This window comes from Stylophora pistillata, chromosome 6, assembly GCF_964205215.1.
Source record: "Stylophora pistillata chromosome 6, jaStyPist1.2, whole genome shotgun sequence".
Classification (NCBI taxonomy): Eukaryota; Metazoa; Cnidaria; class Anthozoa; order Scleractinia; family Pocilloporidae; genus Stylophora; species Stylophora pistillata.
In genome coordinates, this window is record NC_142524.1 from 25,041,667 (window position 1) to 25,067,311 (window position 25,645).

The 25,645-nt window shown below is 36.7% G+C and overlaps 2 protein-coding genes and 2 long non-coding RNA genes across 7 annotated transcripts; 2 read left to right on the forward strand and 2 right to left on the reverse strand.

Annotated features, from left to right (window-relative positions):
- Positions 1–10: 10 nt before the first annotated feature.
- LOC148729012 (uncharacterized) lies at positions 11–4,176 on the reverse strand. The gene is made up of 3 exons (XR_015988852.1): positions 4,073–4,176; positions 3,865–3,950; positions 11–249 (listed from the first exon to the last, which is right to left on the reverse strand). It is a non-coding gene; the product is annotated as an uncharacterized LOC148729012 (long non-coding RNA).
- An 88-nt stretch (positions 4,177–4,264) lies between these two features.
- Positions 4,265–6,658, forward strand: LOC148729013 (uncharacterized). The gene is made up of 2 exons (XM_088725479.1): positions 4,265–6,368; positions 6,494–6,658. The coding sequence occupies exons 1-2, from the start codon at positions 6,027–6,029 to the stop codon at positions 6,527–6,529; spliced, it is 378 nt and encodes a 125-aa protein (XP_088581605.1). The 5' UTR covers positions 4,265–6,026; the 3' UTR covers positions 6,530–6,658.
- A 4,353-nt stretch (positions 6,659–11,011) lies between these two features.
- LOC148729014 (uncharacterized) lies at positions 11,012–24,176 on the forward strand. 4 transcript variants are annotated; one of them, XM_088725240.1, is made up of 19 exons: positions 11,012–11,335; positions 12,153–12,304; positions 12,906–13,625; positions 13,784–13,867; positions 14,337–14,372; positions 14,658–14,714; positions 15,302–15,420; positions 15,800–15,882; positions 16,374–16,456; positions 16,898–16,984; positions 17,532–17,619; positions 17,924–17,999; positions 18,399–18,545; positions 18,678–18,803; positions 19,217–19,252; positions 19,704–19,767; positions 20,259–20,290; positions 21,768–21,810; positions 22,259–24,176. In XM_088725240.1, exons 1-19 carry the CDS (start codon positions 11,085–11,087, stop codon positions 22,498–22,500), a joined length of 2,526 nt encoding a protein of 841 aa, XP_088581366.1. In that variant the 5' UTR covers positions 11,012–11,084; the 3' UTR covers positions 22,501–24,176. The 4 variants fall into 4 exon arrangements, with proteins under 4 accessions (XP_088581366.1, XP_088581368.1, XP_088581365.1 ...); XM_088725239.1 differs by having other exon boundaries at positions 11,013–11,335; positions 22,256–24,176; XM_088725242.1 differs by lacking the exon at positions 18,678–18,803 and having other exon boundaries at positions 22,256–24,176.
- Positions 12,300–25,616, reverse strand: LOC148729015 (uncharacterized). Its single transcript, XR_015988810.1, has 7 exons — positions 25,274–25,616; positions 20,115–21,826; positions 18,653–18,764; positions 18,026–18,074; positions 16,114–16,179; positions 13,499–13,613; positions 12,300–12,606 (listed from the first exon to the last, which is right to left on the reverse strand). It is a non-coding gene; the product is annotated as an uncharacterized LOC148729015 (long non-coding RNA).
- Positions 25,617–25,645: the final 29 nt, after the last annotated feature.

Consider the following 25,645-nt stretch of genomic DNA (forward strand, 5'->3'; position numbering starts at 1 on the left):
TGTCCTCCAGCTCACGTTCGTGTCCTTCTTGAGTGACATTATTCAGTTCGCATAGATACTTTCCACGTTCCTCTGCTGTTTTATCGAGATTAATACTGACACAGTCGGGTTCCATGAAGCACACGTTCTTACAAAACCCTGCGATCATGATTTCCACCACGCGAATCACGTGGTTTGCCAGGCGTTTGCCATCAAAGGCTTTTTCAGGTCGAAACTCCAAAGTGCGGCATTCGTCTGCGTCGCTGAAGTCTGGAATTAAACAAAAACCTAGAATGAGCGTAGAAGTAGTAGTAGTAGTAGTAGTAGTAGTAGTAGTAGTGGTAGTAGCAGTAGTTCTTTATTTAATGTGGCACCACACTTAGCTACTAGCTACTTACCAGGAAGCCCACAACAAAATATACAATAAAAATTACAACCTACATCAAGAAATTATGTACATTAAGTAAAATGTTATTACAAAAGGGATATTTCAAAATTAAAATATATATTTGCATACATGTGTAGTAAGACAGAGATCAAAAACTAAAAACTTAAAATTTTAGGCGACGGATATCGTGAAGAAACGTTCTTGCGCCAGCCTTTGCGCGTATAGCATCTGGTATCGCGTTCCAAGTCTTAGCAGCAAAATAACAAAATGACTTGAGACCATGCTTGGTACTGTTAACCTTAGGTAAGGAAAGCATGTTAGTGCCTCTTAAATTGTAATCAGTCCTCATTGGTTTAACTAAGTCAGCAATAGGTCGGGGACATTATATAGATAGCAGTTATTGACTGTTAGCAACATGTATTGAATCCTACGACTCTTTGATGTCGTATGCAATCCGATACAATCGAGCAAGTCTTCATATAAAATACCCTTATCTTTGTATACATGATCTAAGCGCACGTTGATTTACCCTTTCCATTTGATTTGTATTCCTTTCCCCACAGTGGTGCCATACCTGGCTACAATTTTCAAAGTGAGGTAAAATAAATAAGAGGCAGGATATTTTTAAGCCTATTTAAAGCATTAACCTAACCCGCCACCTTTCGACAGATCGATGCAACACGAGTATCAAATTTCAGCTTGTCATCCAATGTTACACCTAATAATTTTATTTCACTGGAGGTAGGTATTGGCCTCCCTGCACATTCTAACTGGAAATCACAATCAGTGTTTCCTAACACCAAACCCTGATATTTGTCTGGATTTGCTAACATCCCATTCTGTCGAAACCAGTGTGTTGAACTGGCTAAGTCTCAGTTTATACCTTCCTCCAATGCTCGGGGATCATGGTGTGATAAATAGAGTTTAGTGTCGTCTGCATAACAAATTTAGTGTTGACTATTAAGCCCTTCAATATCAGTTGCACCGATTGGCGATATTAATAATTTAATACTTCAATGATATTTTAAAAAAATAGATCGCAAAAAAAATATATTTCATAAGTCCCAAAGGGTATTATAGAAATCTTCTAGATCTGCTTCTGAGAAGTTGGAAATTTCGTATGGTCAAAGTCTCCATCACATTTTTTCAGACTACTTATCTCACCGCGCGAGTTTTTACAAAATATAATGCTCTGCGCTAAGTTAAGTGGACTGAATATTTTAAAGGAACCTCTTATTAATAAGTAGTCAGTTTCAATTGTCACGGTGGTACAAATCCATGGAAACAACCATTGTATTTCCAAGTGGCTTTCATGTTTGATAATTTTAAGCCGAGAGGAAAGAGAAAGGAGAATGAGATTTTCTTTGCTCCATTCGCTTTCCAACGAATTCTCGGTGCTCATGCAGATTTGTCAATTTGCTCTAGAATGATCTTAGCACCACTGGCTTTCAAACTTGCACTGCCCCCTGAGATATCTACATAATACTGCACATGACAAATGTCAGACAGGAATGGATTTCCTGAATTATACAGAAAATGACAGTGATTCTCCATCTAAAATTAAAGATCCTTTCGAACCATGTTCGCAAAAAACTTCAAAATAAATATCAGTAATTGTCTGCTTTGTCTCTATTTCGTCCATAGAACAGATGCAAGCCATAACTTCTATAAGCCCATCAAAATCTACCAAAAAATAATTTATTTAGTCATAAAAAGCTTCAAAAACCTAATTTATAAAAGGCTGATCTACCACAAAAACAAGAGGAAAAACGCCATCGTTGGTAACTAAACAAAGATGCTTTAAAACATCAGCAACTCTTAAACAGTGTAAAAGTTTATTTTTACCATATTTTTTCCGCTAATGTTAGGTTTAAGTAAAACTAACCTTGTGTTGCAGACATCATACTGCACAATGGCAAAACAAGACAGATATGGATCAAATACGTGTACATCATCGAGAAGAACTCTTTCAGAAAGTTTTCCGAGAGAAGTGTAAATTCATGTCCAACCCTACATGCAGGTGAAGCGATCTGAAAACTATTTTTTCTTGGGCATAACCTTCTAATCTATTTTCAGCCAATAGAAACTCAGCTGTTGCGTGAAGTATAGTTATTCAAATACTTCATTTCGTGCCAGGACGATGGAATAATTAATAATTTACATCTTTTTTTCTCTTTGTTTAAGAGATTCAGTCTTTGGCTATTGTTTAGGAAAGTTTACTGAACCGGCCTTAAATTCTTCTGTTACTTTGATTATCTAAAGAGGTCTTCATGTTCCTGTTTTTGTCAGTATATTGATCAGGTTGTTGAGTAAATTGATTCGACAGAGAATCGAATGTGGATTTAAGCACTTTGAAAGCATTCCTATCTTATTACTGGATCATAAACTTTCCAGAAGAGAAAAGAGGCTTTTACGGGTTGATTGTAATGTATATTAGTCAGCTTTAAAAAAAAAACAACTGCGTAGGTCTTATAATTATGTAGCCTACTTTGCAGTATGACTCTGAGGAAAAGCAGTATTTACCGTTAGCCATCAGTGAGTAGAGAGAGAGAGTTGGCATGCTTTTCTATAAAGATAAGCTATTTTTGATGGCCAATTTACATACCGAGGCATATCTTACTCCCGACGAATAGGTCGGTAAATGAATAAAGGGACTAAGTTTATAAAGAAATTGTGGTGCTGCGTCAATGGGGGTAAAAGGTTAATTTGGGTTTATTAGCTAAGTAGAAATTGTAAATTGGCCACCGCAAAGAGTTAAAAAGCTGACGTTTCGAGCGTTACCCCGTCGCCATTCGCTCTGCCGAAGGGCCAACGCTCGAAATGTCAGCTTTTTAACTCTTTACGGCGGCCAATTTGAATTTTCCAATTTCAATTCAGTTTATAAATTTCGAATAATTGTTAGTTAGGTCATTGGGAAGCTTGGTAAAGTAAACTGAATAATTTATTTTCTCCCAATGAATTGAATACCTGCTGGAAGAATGAATAAAGATAACGTGACATCCAGGTTTTATTGGTCAAAAAAAAATGAGAAAGTTGTTAAAAAAAGGTAAAAAAAAAATTGAATGAGATATTTTGCAATCATTTGCATACTTTTTGTGAAGTCGGTTTCAGAAAGCGATATGTGATATGAAGAAATCGATTTTTATCTTTGTCCTGTTACTTTGGTATTTCATGATACCTGCTTCTGTCTCATCGAAAGGTCAGTTTTACCATTACTCATTTCTGAGTGGGGATAGTGAAGGGAAAATAGTCCTTCTTAATAATATTTACCGTTTCACACCCGTACCTGTTATTTGTTTAACTGGGTTTTTGTTATTTATTTCCGAAAAAAAATAAAACGTTTAAAGATCACTAAACACTTTTAAATTCCTTTAAACTCCCCAAGGTTAGTTTTACTTAAACCTATAATTAGCGGAAAAAAAATTATGGTAAAAATAAACTTTTAAACTGTTTGTTTGTTGGGGAAAAAGCTGACTATAACTGAACAAATATCTTACTTTATTAGCGGAATACCCACAGCAGCGGATACAAACAAGCAGTGTGGAATCAAAAAAGTAAAGTGAAAAACTCCTTCATTGCGACACTACAAAAAATGAACAGATATATAAAGAGGTGGATACATAAGTAGAAAATATTACCAAAATAACAACAAAAGGACAGAAGATCTTTCGAAATTCGCTGCGTAAGAAATGCACAAGTACTTACTCAAACAAACCATCCGCCCACTCATCATCCATTTACCCAGAAGAACCTCTGAATCTCTTAAACAACAAAAAAAAAAAAAACAAGTAAATTATTAATTAATTTTCTATCGTCTTGACACGAAATGAAGTATTTGAATAATTATACTTCACGCAACAGCTGAGTTTCCATTGGCTGAAAATAGATTAGAAGGTTAGGATCATTCACGGTTTCCGGGAAACGAGCCCAAAAGCACCTGATCAAAAACGACCACGATTCCTCGTTTTGCCAAGCTTCGACATACGAGCCTCGTTTTTCCAATCGAGCCTCGATTTTTCAATCGTGCCTCGATTTTGCAATCGAGCCTCGATTTTGCAATCGTGCCTCGATTTTCCAATCGAGCCTCGATTTTCCAATCGAGCCTCGATTTTCCAATCGAGCCTCGATTTTCCAATCGAGCCTCGATTTTGCAATCGTGCCTCGATTTGGGAGGGAGCCTGGGGCGAGCGAGAGCGGTCATGTTCTGGAAAAATTGTCGAGTTCAATTTGTGAACTCGGGAAGTTTTCGAGGAAAGAAATAAAGAAAAAAGGGAGAAAGGAAGGAGAGTAAGAAAGAGAAAAAGAATGAAAGACCATATTCTGGTCGAACTGCAAATTTCCTAAAATTCCAGAGATTATGTGGTTCGCGCCATACGAAAAAGACAAGAAAGAAAAAAACAAGAAAATAACAAGATCAATGAGAGTTCTTATCAGTTAAAGAAAAAATTATATTCTGCCTTTCGTAGACATTCCATCTTTTTTTTAAAAAAAAAAAAAGCGAAAAGAATGCGAACGAGAAATAGCCCGGCATCGAAACTGGATTTTTGGGTGGTCACTAACACTTCGCCCTTTTTTTTTTTCTTTTTTCCACAGTTTAGGTATATTTGAGTGATTCAGCTTTCTTTCAGTTTTCGTTCATCTTTCTTTCCTTCGTTTATCATTAACACAGTACGTTTCATTTTATAGTTTAACAACTAAAAGAAGTCGTGAAGCTCTATTTCATGCTATCATTATTATTATTTCTTTCGTGGCACAGATTAAAAACAACGTTGGGGTTTAGCTTTAATAGCATTTGTTAGTATAACGTAATGTGTTTGCAGATCTGTTTTCTTTTCTCCTAAATCTTTAGGTTATAGCAGCATCCTTTTCCGATCGCGTGTCGCTAAAGTGCCTTCTACAAGAACCTTCTACAGTCCTCCAACCCACGGTAAGTTCTTCTACAAGCTCCAAGCAATCTTGGACAATCTTTGGTTGAAAATATTCAACATTATGATCATGGATGACTTTGACTCCAATATCAAAACAAGTATGGGGAAGCGCTTGTTAAAAGTGGCTACACATTTTGGTTTAGAGAATGTGATTGAAGAACCGAGTAGGATTACGGAATCTTCAACCACAACCATAGACCTGATTTTTACATCCAACAAATCCAAGGTGAAACTTGCAAGCGGTCATGACCCAGGGATTTCTGATCTCCATCTTGAATATGCTTTGGTGAACTTGCGAAGGCAAAAGTCAAGTCCTGTGATGAAATAAGGGACTTATTTTAAGAGCCTTAACTCTGACCATCTAAGACAGGACCTTGATACATCGCCCTGGAGTATTTGTGGAACTTTTGATGATGTGGATTATGTTGCTTGGGCCTGTGAGTATTTGTATAAATACATAATGAATGAGCGTTTAAAATCCTGTAAAGTAAAGGTTCGCACCAATGGACTGAAGGGGATGAATAGCAATATCATTAAGGAGATGAATAGGAGATATGTCTTGTTAAGAAAAGTTCAAAGGAACCCAAGTGATACAGATGCATGGAAACGGTATAGCAAAAAACGTAATCTTGTAACTAAGATCACGAGAGAAGCTGGAGCTGAATATTAGAAAGTTAAATTTTAAAGTGCAAAGAGCTCAGGTGACTTTTGGAGGTTGGTACGCTGGTGAAATGCAAGGCAAATCAAAAGGCAATGTGAGTGCAATTAAAAATGAGGATGGAATTATTACAATACATTTTAAACACAAGGCTGACAGTTTCAATGACTTCTTCTCTAAAGTTGGTGAGAGGCTTGCAAATGATATTCTAACAGATACCAGTGGTAATGAACACCAGCACATTTACCAAATTACACCTACTATTGAGCCAGTACAACTTAATGTCCACAAGATTAAAAGGGTTATCGATAAAAGAGTTAAGCCTGGAAAAGAATGTGGCCCTTACAACATTACCTCAAGGGGACTCAAACTTGAAGGAGATGCTGTAGCAGTTGGCCTGTCTTGTGTGATGGAAGTAAGTTTAAAATCCCCAATTTACCCTCCTCGATGGAAGCTGAGTAAAGGGAAAGCTGTACCCAAAAAGTTACATAGCTCTTAAAGAGGTAACTTTAGGCCTATTTCTCTATTGTTTACTCCTAGCAAAGTGTACGAGGGCATAACAGGAGATTCCATTGACTGCCATTTTAACAAGTCCAACAAAAGCCAGTGGATTTTTAAAACTGGCAGGTCAACAGAACTCTTAATGCTGCACCTGACTGAAGTTTGGAGACACGAACTGGATAAAAACAAAACTGTGGGGGGTACTCTTTATAGACTTTAAAAAGGGATTTGATTACATTTGTCATAACACGATGGCCCTCAAACTCCAAGCCTTTAGATTATCAGGGAACCAAAACAATCTGATTGAAAATTACTTATCTGAGAGAAAACAGTTTGTTGAGGTTAAGGGGCAAAGATCTAATGAAGTGACCGTCAAGTTTGGCGTACCCCAGGCACAGTACTTGGCCCCAGGCTTTTTAGTATTTACGTCGATGATCTGCCTGAAGTGCCTTGTTGTGGAAAGATGGAAATGTTTACTGATGACACAACTCTATATTGTATAGGCAATTCCATTGATGATGTCAGCCTTAAGATCTAAACTTATTTAACTGATATAGCTAAGTGGTGTAGCAGGAACGTTTAACAATTCATCCCGATAAAACTGAGGTTATGCTTCTTACCCGTAATGCTTTCATTGGTCCTTTAAGACCAGTCAAACTGGTTGGTCATGCCATTAACTTTGTCAACAAGTCATACTATCTTGGGTTTATGATTTACAAGAAGTTAAGCTTGGATCCCACATCAAAGATCTATCAATACCTATGGTCAAGAAGGTAAAGCAACTGCGCAGGTTCAAAAGCCCTCTCTCTCATTTCTTGGAGTCCATATATTTTAAGGGAATTTTACCAAGCATCACTTATGGAATTTTTTGTATGGGGTAAGCAAAGTTAGGTGTTTTAGAGAAAATTCACCTGAGGGCTGCCAAGGTTATCTTCAAACAACACGGAGGTACTAATTCCCAATCAGTGATACCGTCTTCTTAGAAATCCATAAGTTATTTCTATAAGATGAGGCTCCTTTCTCTGACACACAAAGCTTTTTATGGGATCAATCCTGAGCAGGTTGTAACAATTATTAGGAAAAGTCCAAATATACGAAATATGAGGGACAATTTCAAACTAACTCTGGAGCTACCAAACTCTAATGTTGGAAGACTGTCTTTTAGACATAGGTCTGCAATAGCGTGGAATTCTTTGCCTCGTTCAGTTAAGAACGTAGGGGATAATAAGAGATTTAAGAACAAACTCCGTTCTCTTTCAACAATTATTGAAAAGATATCTTTTAATCAAACTGCTCTAGTTGGCAACAAGGATTTGGTAAATTGTAAATATTTTTAGGAATTTTATCTTACTACCTCTATTGAAATTTATGCTAGGATTATAAACCAGTTTGAATCACTACTCACATTTTAATTTATGCTAGGATTTTTCTACTTTTTTTTGTAATTACTTTACTTAAATAGAAGCTAGATTTGTCGCAGGTCCACATCAGCTTAATGCTGCCAGTAACCAACCTGCGTTACCAAATAAATTATCTATGTATGTATGTATGTAGGTATGTATCAACTATTGTGTTTTCACACTTGTGTTCTCGTCTCTTGAGTATTAAGGCTCTAGAAGAATCCTTTTTCAATTTATTGATCTTGCAGCATGCCGCTAAATTGCCTTTTGTAAGATTTGTTTCGCAAAACAGTATTTTATACACAAAGTTTTTGTCACTATCACCTAATGTTTTTTCTCACTTGAGTTCCTTTTCCTTGAGTCTTTAGGCTCTAGCAGAATCCTTCAGTTTCAATGTATTGATCTTGCAGCGTGCCGCTAAAGTGCCTTTTGTATGATTAATTTTTGTTGGAAAACAGTATTTTGAATGCACAAAGCCTTTGTTACTATGACCCATTGTGTTTTCTCACTTAAGTTCTTTTTCCTTGAGTCTTTAGGCTCTGGCTGAATCCTTTTTCAATTTATTGATTTTGCCACTAAAGAAGACAGTAATTTTAAATAAACAAATCTTTGAAATAGGTCGATCTGCAAACTTCCTTAGGTTATAGCAGCATCCTTTTCCGAGTTATTGATTTTGCAGCGTGTCGCTAAGTTCCTTTTGTAAGATTTGTTTTTGAAAACAGTAGTTTTTAAAACAAAAAGCCTTTGTTACTATCAACTCATGTGTTTCCACACTTCTGTTCTTTTCCCTTGAGTATTTAGGCTGTAGCAAAATCCTTTTCAATTTATTGATCTTGCAGCGTGCCGCTAAAGTGCCTTTTGTAAGATAAATTTGTGTTGGAAAACAGTATTTTTTAATACACAAAACCTTTGTTACTATCACCTAGTGTGCTTTCTCACTTGAGTTCTTTTTCCTTGAGTCTTAATTAAGGCTCTTTCAGACTCCTTTTTCAATTTATTGATTTTGCCTCTAAAGGGCCTTTTGTAGCTTTTATTTTGGAAGACAGTATTTTTCAATAAACGAATCTTTGTTTTAGCATCATTTCTTTTTTTGGGGCTTGAGTCCTAAGGCTCTTCCAGAACCCTTTATCAATTCGCACTTTGGCGGCATACTTTCAATTCTGTTTGCCGCTAAAGTGCCTTTTGTAATATTTATCTTTTCATTGTTAATTAATTAAAAGCTTTGTTGTTATTACTTTGTGTTTGGAGACCTATGTTAATAAAGACATGTCTGTTTCAATTCATTTTTTTAGCATCTTGTCACTACAGTGCCATTTTAGTCTCCCATTTCCCTCTTCATTTTGAGGACTCCGTTTCTTTAGGAAAACTGAAGACTGACCTTATATTATCAGCATCTTTTTTTTGCTCGAGTCTCTAAGCACTAGCAGAATCCTTTCTTTTTTATTTCAAAGCTTGCCGCTAAAGCGCCTATTGTAATTATCTTTTCAAAGCAGCATATTTTAATTAAAAGCTTTATTATTACTTGTTGTGTTTGCAGATCTACGATTATAAAGACAATTCTTCTTCAATTCATTGTTTTAGTATTGTGTCCCCAGTGCCTTTTCAACTTAAACAATTGTTTTCAAAATTAGGTTTTCTCTGGCAGGGGTACACACCCAAGAAGCAGAATCGTGGGCCAATTTGAAGGCTCCAATTAAGGCACGGCGTGGCATAGCACGTGATGACCTTCAGTCGTACCTTGATGATAGGATGTGGAGGCAATGGCGAGGTCTAGATAATGTGATTGGTAATTTTTTGCCTGTTTAAGCCTCGCAATATAGTAACTACGTAATTTAGGTTAATTTAGTTTTTGAGGCCAGGAACAAGGCGATAAAGAGTACAGTGGAATTCCGATTTCTTAAACTTCTAATAAACATAAGAGCAAGTTAAATCAATCAAAGTCATCAAAGGCTGCGAAAAAATCGGACAAAAAATTCAGTGCAGTTCGTCTTGGGATAAAGAAACCACTTTCGGTAAAGTTATCGGGAGGCTCGAGAATTTGAAGGATCGGGGAATATACAAATGCCTCAGAAACTACTTTCAGAAAATTATTCTACCTAATAAATTATAATCACCAAACTCAAACTCCTTGAAATTTGTTGTGATAGCAGGCTAGCTCCTGAATCGCGAGTGTGTGATTAATTTTTTAATTTTCATTTTTTTTTGTAACGCCTGTCTCATTGACTGGTCCTTAGCCTAGTATTTTATCAGCACTTTGAGTACTACTCAAGGGGTGGGAAGACGATGGCTATGCTATCACTGTTCTACCTGTTTTAAACGACTTTACAAAGCAAGGCAAAAACTGCAGAAATCACCAAAAACCACGTCGGACATACTAGGAGTGACTAAGTTTTGTCATTCTTATGTTTAACATGTTCGTATTTCGGAATACTTAGTGTTGTCATTCGACCATATTTCGTTCCCCATTCCTTATAACGCATTCAAATTCTCAACGGTTCCTCGAATAAATTAACACCGGGTCACACAACGGGTGACGTTTCCATGAAATAATAATACATTTCTTCTCTAGACGTGAGCTTTACTACTTTGGACGCCCATGTCCCAACTGTCTTCTTTTTCCAAACCCCTGCGGTTTCTTTTTGTCGCGCACTCCGTGAACACACTTAAACCCCTATCTAATGCAACTTCTAGAGTGGTTTGGAAAAGCTTCGAGTATTTTTATCGCTCATAACCTTTACTATATACAATAGTGATGTGATAGCGGAAATAGTGTTTTAGTATAACATCCCACTGGGGCCCCCCTCCCTTCCGACAATGAAGTTGATTGGTATCAGCTTTCTTATTCATTTTATTGAGCGATGGCTGGTTGATTTTTCCACCTCCCACCTTCTTCCTTTTCCAAACCACTGCCAGCGGTGTTTTCTTCTTTTGCGTAATCGAAATGTAAGGAATAAAGAGCTGTGCGAATAGACTTAAACCCCTAACTAACGCCACTTCTTGAGTGGTTCGGGAAGGCTCAAAACCATTACTTTAAACAAAAGTGATGTGTGATAGCGGAAATAGTCTTTTGGTATATTACTCCACTGGGCCCCCCCTACAATGAAGTTGATTGGTTTCGGTTTTCTTATTCACGTGCCGGACTCGTGCTTTTAAGGCAGAACAAAAAAGGGCCTGTTCGATTGGATTTCATCAATAAATCACTTGACTGAATTGACCAAGGATATTCGAACATGGGAGATTCAGGCGATTCCAGCTCTGGAAGCGATTGCGGGTCACCTCAGCCGATAGGAAAGTCAACGAGTAAAGTGTTCGTATGGCTGAAGGGAAAGGCGAAGTGTACACCGCGTGGAAATCCGTGGGTACTGCTGAATCGCGAGGGTAGAGTGAAAGACATTAAAATTGGAGGCAACTATTCGAGTGCAAAGATAAAAGAGCTGGTCAAGGAAAATTTTGCTGGACTTGCGGCTGTTGACTTGGATAGGTAGGTTAAGTACCAAAGCACTTTATCCCGCATGCAGGTTGTTTGCATTGAATACTGAATGTAAACTCAGAAGTGTGTGGTCACGTAAAACCCAGGTAGAGCAAAACAATTCAAATTTTAGCCACGCGACAAAGGATTCAAAATTTACCACTTATACTTTAGCTATTTGTTTCGGATCATTCATTAAAACCAAAGTATGAGCAGTGAACTTGCTACGAATGTAAGGCCTGCAATGGAGTTAAATGTGCACGTAATATATAAAAACAGCACCTTTTATAACACGTGTAAGGTTGGGCCGAAATTTAGCCTGATCCACCCCATTTAGAGTCATTCGACGCAACGTCATCAAAATTAAAAAAGAAAGGAATTATCAGTCGTTACTCGAAGACTTACTTTAAACGGATTTTCAGTTTGATCAGAATACTTATCGCTCTAAACTACGCACAGATCTGAATCTTACCGAGACTGTTTCGATATTTAACTTTTCTTATCTCTTCTATTCTTGACTTTACCTGTGCAATGGTTACACAGTGAAAACAGGCAATTGGTAAAATTATTTAATTAAGGAAAGCAGGAATCTCAACTAGAATTTCCAGATTGACAGGAGGCTAATCATTGAGGCAGGGGGAGTGGGTAAAGGAGTAGAGGGGATTATGGACTGGAATAATACATGCCAAACAAGTCTAGAAACTTATCATTGATCATCTCTATTTAGATTTGCCCCATACTTTATTTACTATTTAGTGAATTCAAATGTTATTTCATATAGCCACTGTAAACTGTACGTAGTGTCGATGTTGAACTTTCCTTTCCATAGAATTCGTCTATACAAGTCTACGAGCCGTGGGAGCAAAATGGAAAAAGTTTACAGAGGCATACCAGACGCCAAGGAAATATTTAGAATTTATGGCAAGGGGAGTTCCAATTCCAGGCGCATATACATGGTTTTGCAACACCCGAGAAATGGAGGTTAGTGTAAACTTTAATAATCAATCAAGGGTTTGTGTCATTGCAGTCAGCACCAAAAGATCGCATTGAGTGCATACACATCTGTGTCATGTGACCCATAAGTAAAGATAGTAAAAGCCAATTTTGGCCAAGCCACAAGATAACTGTGCTGCAAAGGCTGGTCTTTAGCAAATTTGCATGTTGACATGAATATAACTGTAGTGGAGTAAAATATATGGCTGCAGTACCCACAAATGCCTGTTAGAATTGCAATAACAGCGTCCTGGAAATAACAGCCTCCTTGAAGTGGAAATACATTTTCGCTGCAATTAAAAAGAAAATCACCAGTGGTCTTTGAAAGACAAAAGCAACAACATAACCCAATTAATCTGCTGAGAAATAAAAACTTTGATATTTAAATTCTGACTTTTCAATATTTACCCTTTTAATGTTCATTACCATTGATTGGCCGACTGGCAATAAGGATCTTTGCCTCTTAAAAATTTTCAATATTTGTTTGTCAGATTTATCAATAAAAAACTAGTAATTCTCGCATCTTTCCACTATTTTAATGGTAATTCAAATGGCTGATTTAAATTCTTTGTTTTATTTTTCATCTCAGGATCTAACCCTAACCCTGAGTCCATACCAACACCAGGAGTTACCAATCCCAACCATCCTTCTCTCTCTCTTCAAATGAATCCCACTTCCAATGCTGCCTCCCTCCATTCTTCCACAAACCAATCACAAGCCTTCCTTCCTTCTGCTCAGCCCAATCCCAACCTACCTTCTACAAACCAACCACAACCCTCCCTCCCCTCTGCTCAGCCCAGTTCCAACCCAGCCTCTATAAACCAACAACAACCCTCCCTTCCCTCTGCTCAGCCCAGTTCCAACCCAGCCTCTACAAACCAACAACAACCCTCCCTTCCCTCTGCTCAGCCCAGTTCCAACCCACTCTCTACAAACCAACAACAACCCTCCCTTCCCTCTGTTCAGCCCAATTCCAACCCACCCTCCACAAACCAATCCCATCCCTCCCATCACCCTGAGCAGCCCAATTCAGACCCACCATCCACCAACCAATTCCAGCCCTCCATTTTCCTAGCTCAGCCTAATTCTAACCCACCCTCCACAAACCAATCCCAAACCTCCCTTCCCTCTGCTAAGCTCAATTCCAACCCTTCCTCGCTTTCTCAACAATCAACCACTCACCCAAATCCCAGCTCATCTCAAACAAGTGTGACAAACTCAGTCATCCAGCCAGGGACTTCCAGTGATGAAGCAAGGGTGGCAAGTGGTGTTGTTAATCAAGTGGACTTGACATTGCCTACAAGTGAATGTAAGTGTTTGATTGATTTGCACCCTAGTTATAAACTTAGTTAATGTTTTTTATTCAATCTTCCATTTGCATCTTGACTGGAAGCAGGTGACCCATCTGCCTGTATATGATTATGATGTGACACAATTCAAAACTGTGTTGTGTTTTTTTTTGAACAGATGGTGTTTCTGCTTTTGATGACATGGATACCAGTGACCTCGACAGGAGCTATTTAGCTAGTAACCCAGTAAATGTTGACTCAGGTAATACCATGGTGAATGATTAAACAGCATCAAAATGCTGGTTTTTTTATTTTTCCTCTATGACCCCTCCCCCCCCCCCCCCCCCAAATCATGATCTTTGGCTATTGCAGACCAAAAACCCAATCCTGATTGGAATATCTAATAGTTATCTCTGGGGTGGGTAAGGATATTTTCTGAAAAAAGCATGCACATTACACTAGAAATCAAGTTTAAAACTGCAGATAGTTTACATAATTAGATGATTTCAAATTGTATCATGTAATACCATTTATAAGGCAAATTTACAGAGCACTATTAAAAGCCAGTGTTTTAAGTCTTAACACTGAGAAAGTGCCCTAACAAAGTAAGCCAAGTCAGATTTACACATTAGGTATGATGTAAGTCAACAATATTTATGTGAGACTGATCAAGAAATTAAATCAAAAAGGAGGAAGTTTTTACACCATATATTTTTTTACATTTATTATAGCATGTCATTTAACTGGCACAGAACAGTGGGAAACAGGTATGTTTCTATAAAATGGATTAAAAAACAGATACACTTAAAAAAGCCTAAGTGGGATTAGCTTGAACATAATTTTATTTATGTTCTGTAATTTAATTGAAAAACAAGAGAGATGAACAATTGGGTCTCCTGTTGATGAAGAATAGGATAATCTTCAGTATTATGGTAGAGTACAGTGTGATATAGACAGATAGACTGACTGACTCGTGCAGTTTTGTAGCATGAAGTAATGCACAATAAGTAATGTTCTTGAAATTCATTCAATTTTGTGCCATTACATTTAAGCTGGGGTTGTAGAAGAGGATATGAGTTCCTTAGGAGTTCTGGATCTGAATACTCGAGGTATGTTGGAAATATTGTCAATAATTCAATAATATTTTCAATAATTTATGAGTTCCTTAGGAGTTCTGGATCTGAATAATCAAGGTATGTTGGAATTATTGTCAATAATTTAATGCAATTACATGCAGGGCTCTCCCTGGATGATGACATTAGATAAATTTCCACCAGATACAAAACAATATTCATGCCAAAAGTAGCATTTGAACCTAAAATAGAAAGCTTAACCTTGCTTATACCCTATGTAGTTGTCTGATTCATATTTCAAACTACAGCAAGAGTTGGGGAATGGAAACAAAACAAAAAAAAAACAACAACCCTTAGAAGATTTTGGCACAGGTCCTTAATGGTGACAGTTCAATTGAACACCGTTACTATTTGTAAATAATAATATTGCATAAAACAAATAACAAAAGTGCTAGAAATCTGGAATTGGAGTCTAAAATATACTTGTTATTTCAAGAAGGAAAATGCTAGAGAGTTTGGAAAAAACCCAACCCTTAGAAGATTTTGACACAGATGTCCTTAAAGGATGACAGTTTGATTGAATACCACTACTATTTGTAGACCACAATATAATAATTTTGTAGTGCAATGGAGTATGGACAGAGCATGGGATGTGCTTTACTGTCAACAAGTGCTGATGGAGGTGGCATCAGCCCATGAGGATATTCTCCTACCAATCTTTTTTAACTTAACATATGAGGAGGTTTGTGTTAAATAGCGATGTTATGTTTGCCCGGATGGCTTGCAATTTTCAAGGAAACTGTTGTAAATAAATACAGTTAGCATGCCTAGGTGTCAATGTGTTGAGTTAATGAGAAGTAAAATATATTAGCAGTCACATTTGAAATAAAAATAGCCTGTAAACTTTTGTGAAGCCACATTTGTCATATGTCAATTTCACTTGCTGAGGAACAGACCCATTTGGAAAAGTATACTACAGTTACTGTCTGTCAACTTTAATTTCTCTAGGTGACATATAGTCCTAATGCATGCATTGCAACAATGCACTGTGTTGCATCATAACACCAAAAGAAATAACATTAAATCTAACTCTACTTTAATTTATAAATTTGTGTATCTAGATGTGTCACCAGGCCAGGTCTGACCAGAGAAGCATGGTTACAGTGATCCTACAAGAAGGTGACAACATACCTGATGTGATAAGGTGACTATCAATAGTTAATAAAAGGTTATTCTTATCTCTAAAAGCAGGCTGCACTCTGCAGAAACAGCTTCCGATTACACTAAGTCACAGTGACAAAATAAATAGGTTAATATCATAGTTCATAATAGTTAATTTTTCTTATTGAGAGACATATGCATGAACCGTGCTTTTAAACTTTTCTGTGTATATAACTTAAAAACACATGGAGACATCAAAAGTGACCATGCTTACCTGGTGCAATGTGTACCCACATGACAATTTTTTTGTACATAGAAGGTTACTCCAACTGACTGGTTTCTGTTTTTTCAAACATACATTACATTATAATTTGAAATACAAACATCACGCACAAACATCACTCACAAACATCACAAAGGGTATTCAAGATTTTTAATATCCACTGTATGATGCATGCATGCTATATTTCACATTAAGTAGTAAATAAGTTTAATTAGTAATCAAATATGTTTATCTCTCTCTTAAATCCTCAGGATTCTGAATATTCTACATGGAATCAATCATGGAAACTTATACTTTTGGATAACTAAAGAAAAATCCAGATCTGGGAGAGAAGGTATTGAATTACTATCCGTGTTTTGGATGTTTACTAAGATACGAGACAAAAAGGTCAAAGTTAAAAAAGTTTCCTAAGTCTTAATGGCTAAACATCAAGATTGTAATGTAATTCTCACACTTTACTAATATTTAAAAATGGATACATCTGAAGTACTGATATTGTGTACTGTAAAGAGTGTGTGCATAGATATGTTTCTTCATTATTAAGGGATGTTGACATCTCCTGTTCCCTTCCAGGATGTACTTATAATAGGGTGTTTTACTTTCTGTAGTACTGAGCATATCAAAATATCCTGTTATCTTCTAGTCTATGTTGTGTTTCCTTATGCTATATTTAGTGCCCCATAACAACCTCCGCACCAATAATAAATGCAATAATGCCCATAATTGTCAATGTTCTCAAACTCTTCTTACCATTTTATGTTATTTTTTATGACAGTGAAAAGAAAATTTGGAAGTGCTGGGTCCGATTTACTCATAATGGCACCCACAACTTCTCAGCCTATCCTTATAGAGCGTTTTTGTGGTGAGCATTTTAAGAATGTAAATAGCCTCAAAATACAATTTGTTGAAAAGGTTGGTAAATGTTAATGAAAGGAGTTTTATATTGATAATAGTAATAAGCTTTTCTTGGCAAATGACGTTCAGTTTGGAATGTTTGAAAAGGATCCCATGCCTGCAAGTCAGTCTGTATTCATTCAATTTTAATGTCATCACTATGTGTAGGCACAAGTCAAAACAGACAATAAACATAAGGAAGTTTGAGGAAAAACTCCCATTGCTTTAAAAGTGCTTCCCTTACCTTAAGTCTTATATTAATTTAAAGATAATGTACTCTTTAATTTTAAGGTTGACTTGCAGTCATGTACAATATCCCAAGCCATTATCAGGCACCAGCATACTACCTACATACCAGTTTGACCTTGCATAAATTCTGCCACTTTTTGGTAAACTGTTTTAATATGTCTTTTTGGCCCCTTTTTAAAAATTGAACATCATAGGTTGATATTGATCTGATTTGACTTAAAGATGGCTGGAAACAAAATTGTTTTATTTTGGATTCTTATAACAAGGAGACAACCTAAAATTGGCAACAAAGGAAGATGTGGTGGATGCAGTAAAAAGGGCAGCAGATGCTGTGGATGCATTCACAAGGGAATGGTAAGAGGTCTTTAATATTCGATAAGATAAAGGTAGAAATAATTATTTCCAGCTTGTTACCCATTGAAAACCTTATGATCTTACAGAAATTTTCATAAACTCATATAGCTCAAGTCTGATGTGTTATTCATACATCAGATACTAAGCTGTGTCAAACAATGTCTTGTTCACAATTAACAAACATTAAAAAAACCTAGGTGTATGCAAATTATGTGGTTAATATGTTTTGATTATCCAGACAGATGCAGCAAATCAAAGTGAACACTGGTGAGATTCCCCATAAGTTATTCATTGTTTCCAAAAGGGAGAGGTTAGAGCAGGATCATTCACTTAAGAGGGAGCAGGAGAGTGCATTGCAAAAGGCAATAGAGGATGACAAGGTAAATAGCTTTTCCCAAATACTTACATTGCACAAATAATGCCAATATCAATTATGTCAATCATGGCATGATTACCTGTTGGAAATAAACAAAAATAAAGAACACATTAGGAGAAAGTTAGGCAATGAAATGAGGATTATTTTTAGAAGGCTTCCTTTAAGACTTCAGGAGCCAAAACAAGCACCAGCCATCAAAGTATGGCCCAAGTTTCAGAGACATATCCCCAAACAGGAAAGGAAATGAGTGAAATGAAGTGATTCAACATAAATAATACTTGTTACCAAAAAACTGCTACAATTACCACTTTCTCTTTTAAGACTTAGCAGCAGAAATTTCAAGATCTTTTTTCTACGTTATCAATGAAATATTACTGAGGTTGTAATGTATTTATTCTGTCAGATTAAAGAATCAAGCAAGATAAGGAAGGCCCGACAAGCCAGAGTTACAAATGTCAGTCAGGAAGGAAAAAAAGAGAAAGTGAAAATCATCCTCCGCCACTCAAACGGCAAGGAAGAGCGCCAGTTCATCAAAGGTGCCTTCTTCCAGGTACATATAAACAATGATACAAATTATTAAACTTTAAATAGCACTTTAATAAAATTATGTAGACATACAGTGATTGGCAGATAGCTTTTTATAAAAAGAAATCTAACCTTTTTTCCTGTCTAAATGATATAGGAAGTATATGACTGGGCAGGCTCCAACAATGCTCTCCCATTACACTTCTCTATCCAAAGAGGTAGGGAAGTGGTAAAACATGGAGACCTCTTGGAGAGAGCAGAGGTGCTTCATATTCATGAGAGAGTAAGTAAATAATAATATTGCATAAAACGAATAACAACTACAGTGCTAGAAATCTGGAGTTGGAGTCTAAAATATACTTGTGTTATTTCAAGAAGGCAAATGGAATGCCTTTGGTGAATTCAAATTTGTTCAAAATACCCTTTTAATCCTGATTTTTAGAGGTGGTGGAAAAAACATGGCAAATGATATGCTATCTCCTGGTATTTCTTAGCACAAAATTAATCATTATGAGATACATAATACAAGTATGAATTTTGAGGGAATTTTTGCTTGCATATTCACCAATGTGTCTGCATGAGGTTTGAAAGTCACAGTGGTAAAGTGTTCAAACAGCTACCCTGGTAAATACTGTGGAATGTATGTATTAAACCTTATCTTTGATTCTGTTAACTTGTTTTTTTTTTTTAATCCAGGATGAGGCAGAGATTAAATCCCTTCTGGGATCAGAGGTTAGAAAAAAGTGAATACACATAGTAACAACTTATCTTTGAATATATGATACAACACCACATATTAAGTAAAGTGTATGCTCGGACTGGTCAATTTGCTGCAAATTATTTGCCTATGAGTGTGTCACATGAAGCAAAATGGCACAAGGATCAAAACAGAAAAAAAGAATGTGTATTATTGAAGAAGTAAACTGGAAAGCTCTTATCACCATAGCCAGTCTTTAGTATAAACCGTTTCTTTCTCCACACAGCCTAATTTTTCAGTTTGATTATTATTAAAAGACAAAATCATCTTTTTTGACTATTCATTTTGTATACCCAGGTTGAAAGTTTGGGTTATGACCTGAGTTTTATTCATAGAGTTAAGCATAAATTTTGAAATTGTTAATGGTGAGGAAATAAGAAATGTTAATTCTGGGTCACATGATGGCTTTCCTCATTTTGCCTGTAGGTGACATTCAAAGGAAATATTCCCGATTTGCAGTTGGAAGGTGACCCTTCATCCACAATACTAGGTGAGGAATACAAATATTATGTATTAAACTAGTAATTACCAAAAAATGAAAAAAACAATGTAAAGAATAAAAATGAAGTACCTTCAAATGAAACTGAACATGCATGAAAAGCAGACCCAGTCTTATCAAAGGTAATGCAACCCAACCAGAAAATTACAGGTAATCTGCCTTGCTCAGTGATAATAAGCGGAAAATAAGGACAAACATTAGGACTACATGATGTTCCTAAAAACAGAGATAACATCTTTCTTTAAAAAATTTCAGAAGAAATTGCCATAATGCCAAAAATCAACACTGGTCATATGTTAAGTTATGTGTTGAGGGCTTATTAATTTCATATTTGTTACCTGATAAACAATGAGGATCGCCACACAATTCTGTAATTTACTGGATAAATCATCATCACCTGTATTGCTTGAGCAATTACAGTAAAATATAGGTATATTAAATTGTGTCTTTTTACATACTGAGACTAGTTCTCCTCCTGACAGATGAAGATCCTAACACAAGCAAAAGAAATGAGGTAAGGGAAGTAGTGCGCATTAAAATGTCACGTAAAATTATTGGTAGTATGCTACATTATGAAAACCCTACCTAACATGTTGCATTGTATGTTCCATAGATCATTGACCAAAAAAAGTTGACTTAAACTTAAAAAACTCGAATGTCCCTTGGGACGAGGTTCTTTGTGGGCTGCGACACTTAGGCAGACTGACGGGTCCCCTGGGACAAGGTTCTTTGTGAGCCGCGACACTTAGGGCAGACTGAAAGGTCCCTTGGGACGAGGTTCTTCGTGAGCCGCGACACTTGGGGCAGACTGACGGGTCCCTTGGGACGAGGTTCTTCGTGAGCCGCGACACTTGGGGCAGACTGAAAGGTCCCTTGGGACGAGGTTCTTCGTGAGCCGCGACACTTGGGGCAGACTGACAGGTCCCTTGGGACGAGGTTCTTCGTGAGCCGCGACACTTGGGGCAGACTGACGGGTCCCTTGGGACGAGGTTCTTCGTGAGCCGCGACACTTGGGGCAGACTGACGGGTCCCTTGGGACGAGGTTCTTCGTGAGCCGCGACACTTGGGGCAGACTGACAGGTCCCTTGGGACGAGGTTCTTCGTGAGCCGTGACACTTGGGGCAGACTGACAGGTCCCTTGGGACGAGGTTCTTCGTGAGCCGCGACACTTGGGGCAGACTGACGGGTCCCTTGGGACGAGGTTCTCCGTGAGCCGCGACACTTGGGGCAGACTGAAAGGTCCCTTGGGACGAGGTTCTTCGTGAGCCGCGACACTTGGGGCAGACTGACGGGTCCCTTGGGACGAGGTTCTCCGTGAGCCGCGACACTTGGGGCAGACTTAAAGGTCCCTTGGGACGAGGTTCTTCGTGAGCCACGACACTTGGGGCAGACTGACGGGTCCCTTGGGACAAGGTTCTTTACGAGAAGCATTATTTTGTGCAGACTTACTTAATGATCTTCATGTGATCTAGTTCTCATTTTAACCAAAATAATTTAAGATATGTCAATATACATACAACTCAACAAAATGAACTGTCATGGCTTCCTCCTGCTTAACACTAACATCAACACCTGACCAAATAATATTAACAACAGCAAGGTGGAACAACTGACAGTATCTATTATCACTATAGTTTTAAATAAGGGTCATGCTATAATGTAAACAACTTATCAACCTAAATAACTAAGTAAATAGAGATCATGTTAGTAACATCATTTTCCAAGTGTGTTTAGTAAAGGTATTGAATGCCCTATTTTAATTTGCCATTGAAATATGAGGTCATGTAATTAGATTAGTTCATGTACATTTCATTAGTGACTATTTCATTTTATAATACTATATCTACGTTATAATAGTCATGGTTATTAAGGAAAGTAAGAGATTGAGGCAGTGGCATCTTGGTTTTTGCTATCGTCCCTTGTTGTTAAAAGTAAGTTACACGTGACTCTTGTGGATGGCATACTTCCCTTTACTTTTTATCTTGTTTCAGGAACCACTACCAGGTACATCTGGAATTATTTTTGCACAAGCAGGTGAGAAGCATATTATCTAATAAGTAAAATAACCAGTATTTTACCAACCAGTAAGGATACTGATTTTAATGTTGGTAAAAGTGGCCATCTCTGATTATAGTTGATCCACTGGCATCCTACTACATTTTAGAGGATAACATGGCATAAGGATGTCATTAGAGCTACAAAAGAATTTAATCAGAAGGTTGAACAAAACGATTAGACTCTATTAGAAGATATTGAAAGAACATGGAAATGTATATTCTTGACCTGGAGACCATGGATTATGGAAATTTCCTACTGACCCTTTTAACTAAGGCCCCTACTTAACCTGGCAATCTATAAAGCATTTCCCTCCAAACTGGGACAATATAATTATCAGAGAAATATATAATTGTGAGTCAACAGCAAGAAAAAGAAAATTACTGGTCGCCTACAATGTCTAAAATTATAACTTTTTCCCCAGAAGAAGGACAAGAAATAGAGGAAAGTTGTGTAGACATCAACAAGGAGGAGAAGAAAGTAGAAGAGAAAAAGGAGCAAAAGAAAGAAGAGGAAGTGAGGGAGCACACAGAAGAAGAGAAAAAGAGGGAACATAAAGATGAAGAGGGGAAGGAACATGTTAAACATGAAAGGAAAAGGAAAAAGAAGGACAGGAGAACAACCTCAAAAAGAAAAAAGCCAATGGTGGAAAATCACCCAGAATGTTAAAAGTTTAAAAAGACTTGAAAAGGACCCTTGTCAGCCACACCTTTGTTTTTGTTTACCTGTGGATGTTTTCATATTTTATTTCATGTAGAGCAGATCCAAATATAAAAATGCACAATCAAACTGCTTAGGGTAATTTAAAAGACTTCCAGAAACACAACTTGGGACAATGCAATAAAATTTCACTTTCCCATATATTTCACATATTTTCATGGTCATCAAAAATGGTAGAGGCTGGCTAGAGTCCTTCAAAATTTGTTCAATAGAGGCTGCTATAAAGCAACAAGTTAAAAATGTTCTTTGTTTTGATGATAAACAACAAGTGTAGAGCCCAAAACTTCAGTTCCTAATGTAAATATGGTTAGTGTTATAAGGAACTAAAAGTGTTCAGTTTAGAATTTAGTCAAAGTGGGTCATATGTATTGCATGACATTTTATATTGGGTCATTTGAAAAACAAATGGTCTGGGTCAAACTATGATCTTCAAACTTCCAAGAACTGACATCATTCAAACCATCACCAGTATGTCAGAGTCTTTATGCTTTTCAAGGCTTTAGTTGTTTATTGTGGTAAACAATTCATCATAAAGTGGAATCCTTATTTTAAAAAATTACAGACCAATCTTGAATATAAGATGTCAAAAAACAGCAAAATATATTTTTCATTTCATGCTTTCTGACCCCAAGTAACTGATTCAACTTCAAATCATGTTTTCAGGTTCAACTGCCATTCTCTTTTGCTTGAAAAACACTAAGCTTTTGTCCTTGTTTCATAACAAAACATAAACACAAGAACAAAGACAACAAATGAAGCATCAAACGATCAGTAAATCAACATATGCAAAATGTCTAAGTAGGCTCATACTAAAATTGTACTCATACCCACGTAATCTGAAATGCTAGTCATCTTAATATTGTGCCCTCATCTAAGGATAGTAAGCACTTTTTTTTTTTGGTTTTCTTTAATTATTGCCAGCTGCTTTGGAAGTACTTAATATATATGAGGTAACTTGCCTTTTGTTTGTTTCTTTGTTTTTTAGTTTGTTTTTACATCAGTAAGAGTCCACAACCATTTCATTTAGTGTCAGAATAGAATATTCCAAATAAATGAAACAAAAACATGAACTAGATCGAATACTGGAACTAGTTATGATTTGAATTTAATAGTTGATGTTGCACATGCAATATAGAAGACTTCTAAAAGAGTGAAAAAATTTAGGCTTCTATGAAACTATAAACCTTAACCACAACCATGTTTACTTTACTGAAGATGTGAAATTAGCTTCCTTGGGTGAGAGCACAGTGATTTAATATCTAGAGTAGGGACCCCTTGGCTTAATTCTTGCCTTGCACTGAATAGTAGGCAAAGTTAAAATTACATTATACAGTACATACATATATATGTATATATAAAAAATTGTGGCAAGAAGTTAAAACTTGTTCATATTTTGAAGATGATCCATAAGCATGCAAACCAAAAGAATGTCCCTAGTTGGTCACACCTTTATTTTAATTTACCCGTGGATATTTTGATATTTTATTTCATGTAGAGCAGGTTCAACTTAAACAACAAACATGGCAGATTTGATGTTAAGTTTATTATTTACTATGGTAAAATCAACTTGTATTTATTAAATTAATAGGTATTAAAATATTCAATTCAGATACTAATATAAAAAATGTCTTGCTTTTTTTTTTTAGTCATGATCACAGATAAGGATTAAGGGTTTTTTTTCAGTCAATAAAGTGCGCTAGGTCAGGCTATATGAAAATTAAGGTCAGCTCAACAAGCACTTGATTATTTTGTTAAAAGTGAACTGTTGCAGTTGTGTCATAGCTTTTACAGTTGATTAGTTTGGTGGATCTATTACAAAGTTAATATTTAACATTTTAGGAATCTTATTTGTTCTGAACTATCAAATTAATTCATAAGAATTAATTTCTTTTAACTTAATTGTCAAGTCCATGTTAACCTTACTAGTCAACATTTAATTTGGTTATATCAACTAGGTTGAAATTATAAATTAGCCACTGTACTGTAGAGAGTCAAAAAGCTGAAGTTTCAAGTATTGGCCCTTAACTCTGACAAAGGGTTAATGCTCAAAACGTCAGCTTTTTGAATCTTCAGGGTGGCCAGTTTACAATTTCATCTTAATTGATCTACCCCCACTGACACAGCACCACAGTTTCTTTAAAAACCTCCAACGTTCATTCATTTGTGAACATTTAGTCAATTTTGATTTAAAATAGATTCCTCTGCTATAAAAAATATCACAGTATGATTGTGTTTCACAAAATTATCTGAATAGAATGAGTGAAACACAAAATTGGATGACAAATTTAGCTTCAAAAAAATTACAGTATCCCACCACACTTTCACATGTTCCATGAAATGCTGCTGAGCTATTATGGTCTTGGAAAATGGACATAAGTATAGTTAACATTATTCTTCTTACCATTTGTTTGCAAGATGAGAACATTTTGCTTTTGTTTTTTTCCATTCCCACTAATATGAATGTCAGCTGGTAGCTATGCATACGCGTGACTGTCTTGCATTCTGGTGCCGGAATGTTAGTTTTACTCATCCTCTACTCAGTCTTTTTTGTCCAAACCATTTTCACATTTCCTAAGAGTTATGTTCCTTTTTTGGCTAAAAATGACCAATTAAAATAGGAACGCGAAAATCTATCGAGCTTACGTAACCGAAAACTATGAAGCAGCAAGTAGGAACAAACACCCTCCGGTAAAACAATGTACCAGAAGAAACCAATGCTTACCTTAGGACCATTTCCTCCATCTCTTTAGCAGTGTAAAAATATTCTTTCTCCCTCTCGCGTTCTTTTTAAAATTTCAAAAAAGTCCTGAGTTCGCGACGACAAGTTTGCTAGAACATGACCACTCTCACTCGCCCCAGGCTCCCTCCCGTATTGAGCCTCGATTAGAAAATCGAGCCTCGATTGGAAAATCGAGGCACGATTGGAAAATCGAGGCTCGATTGGAAAATCGAGGCTCGATTGGAAAATCGAGGCTCGATTGGAAAATCGAGGCTCGATTGCAAAATCGAGGCACGATTGCAAAATCGAGGCTCGATTGGATAATCGAGGCTCGTATGTCGAAGCTTGGCAAAACGAGGAATCGTGGTCGTTTTT

Excerpts from the sequence above, each read along its gene's own strand:
- LOC148729013 (XM_088725479.1), top strand. The coding sequence starts at position 6,027 with ATGCAAGGCAAATCAAAAGGCAATGTGAGTGCAATTAAAAATGAGGAT. Across the intron at positions 6,369-6,493 it reads GCCTGTCTTGTGTGATGGAA|CAAAGTGTACGAGGGCATAA; the intron begins GTAAGTTTAAAA and ends GTTTACTCCTAG.
- LOC148729014 (XM_088725239.1), top strand. The coding sequence starts at position 11,085 with ATGGGAGATTCAGGCGATTCCAGCTCTGGAAGCGATTGCGGGTCACCT. Across the intron at positions 18,000-18,398 it reads AGGCAATAGAGGATGACAAG|ATTAAAGAATCAAGCAAGAT; the intron begins GTAAATAGCTTT and ends TTATTCTGTCAG. Across the intron at positions 18,546-18,677 it reads TCAAAGGTGCCTTCTTCCAG|GAAGTATATGACTGGGCAGG; the intron begins GTACATATAAAC and ends TAAATGATATAG.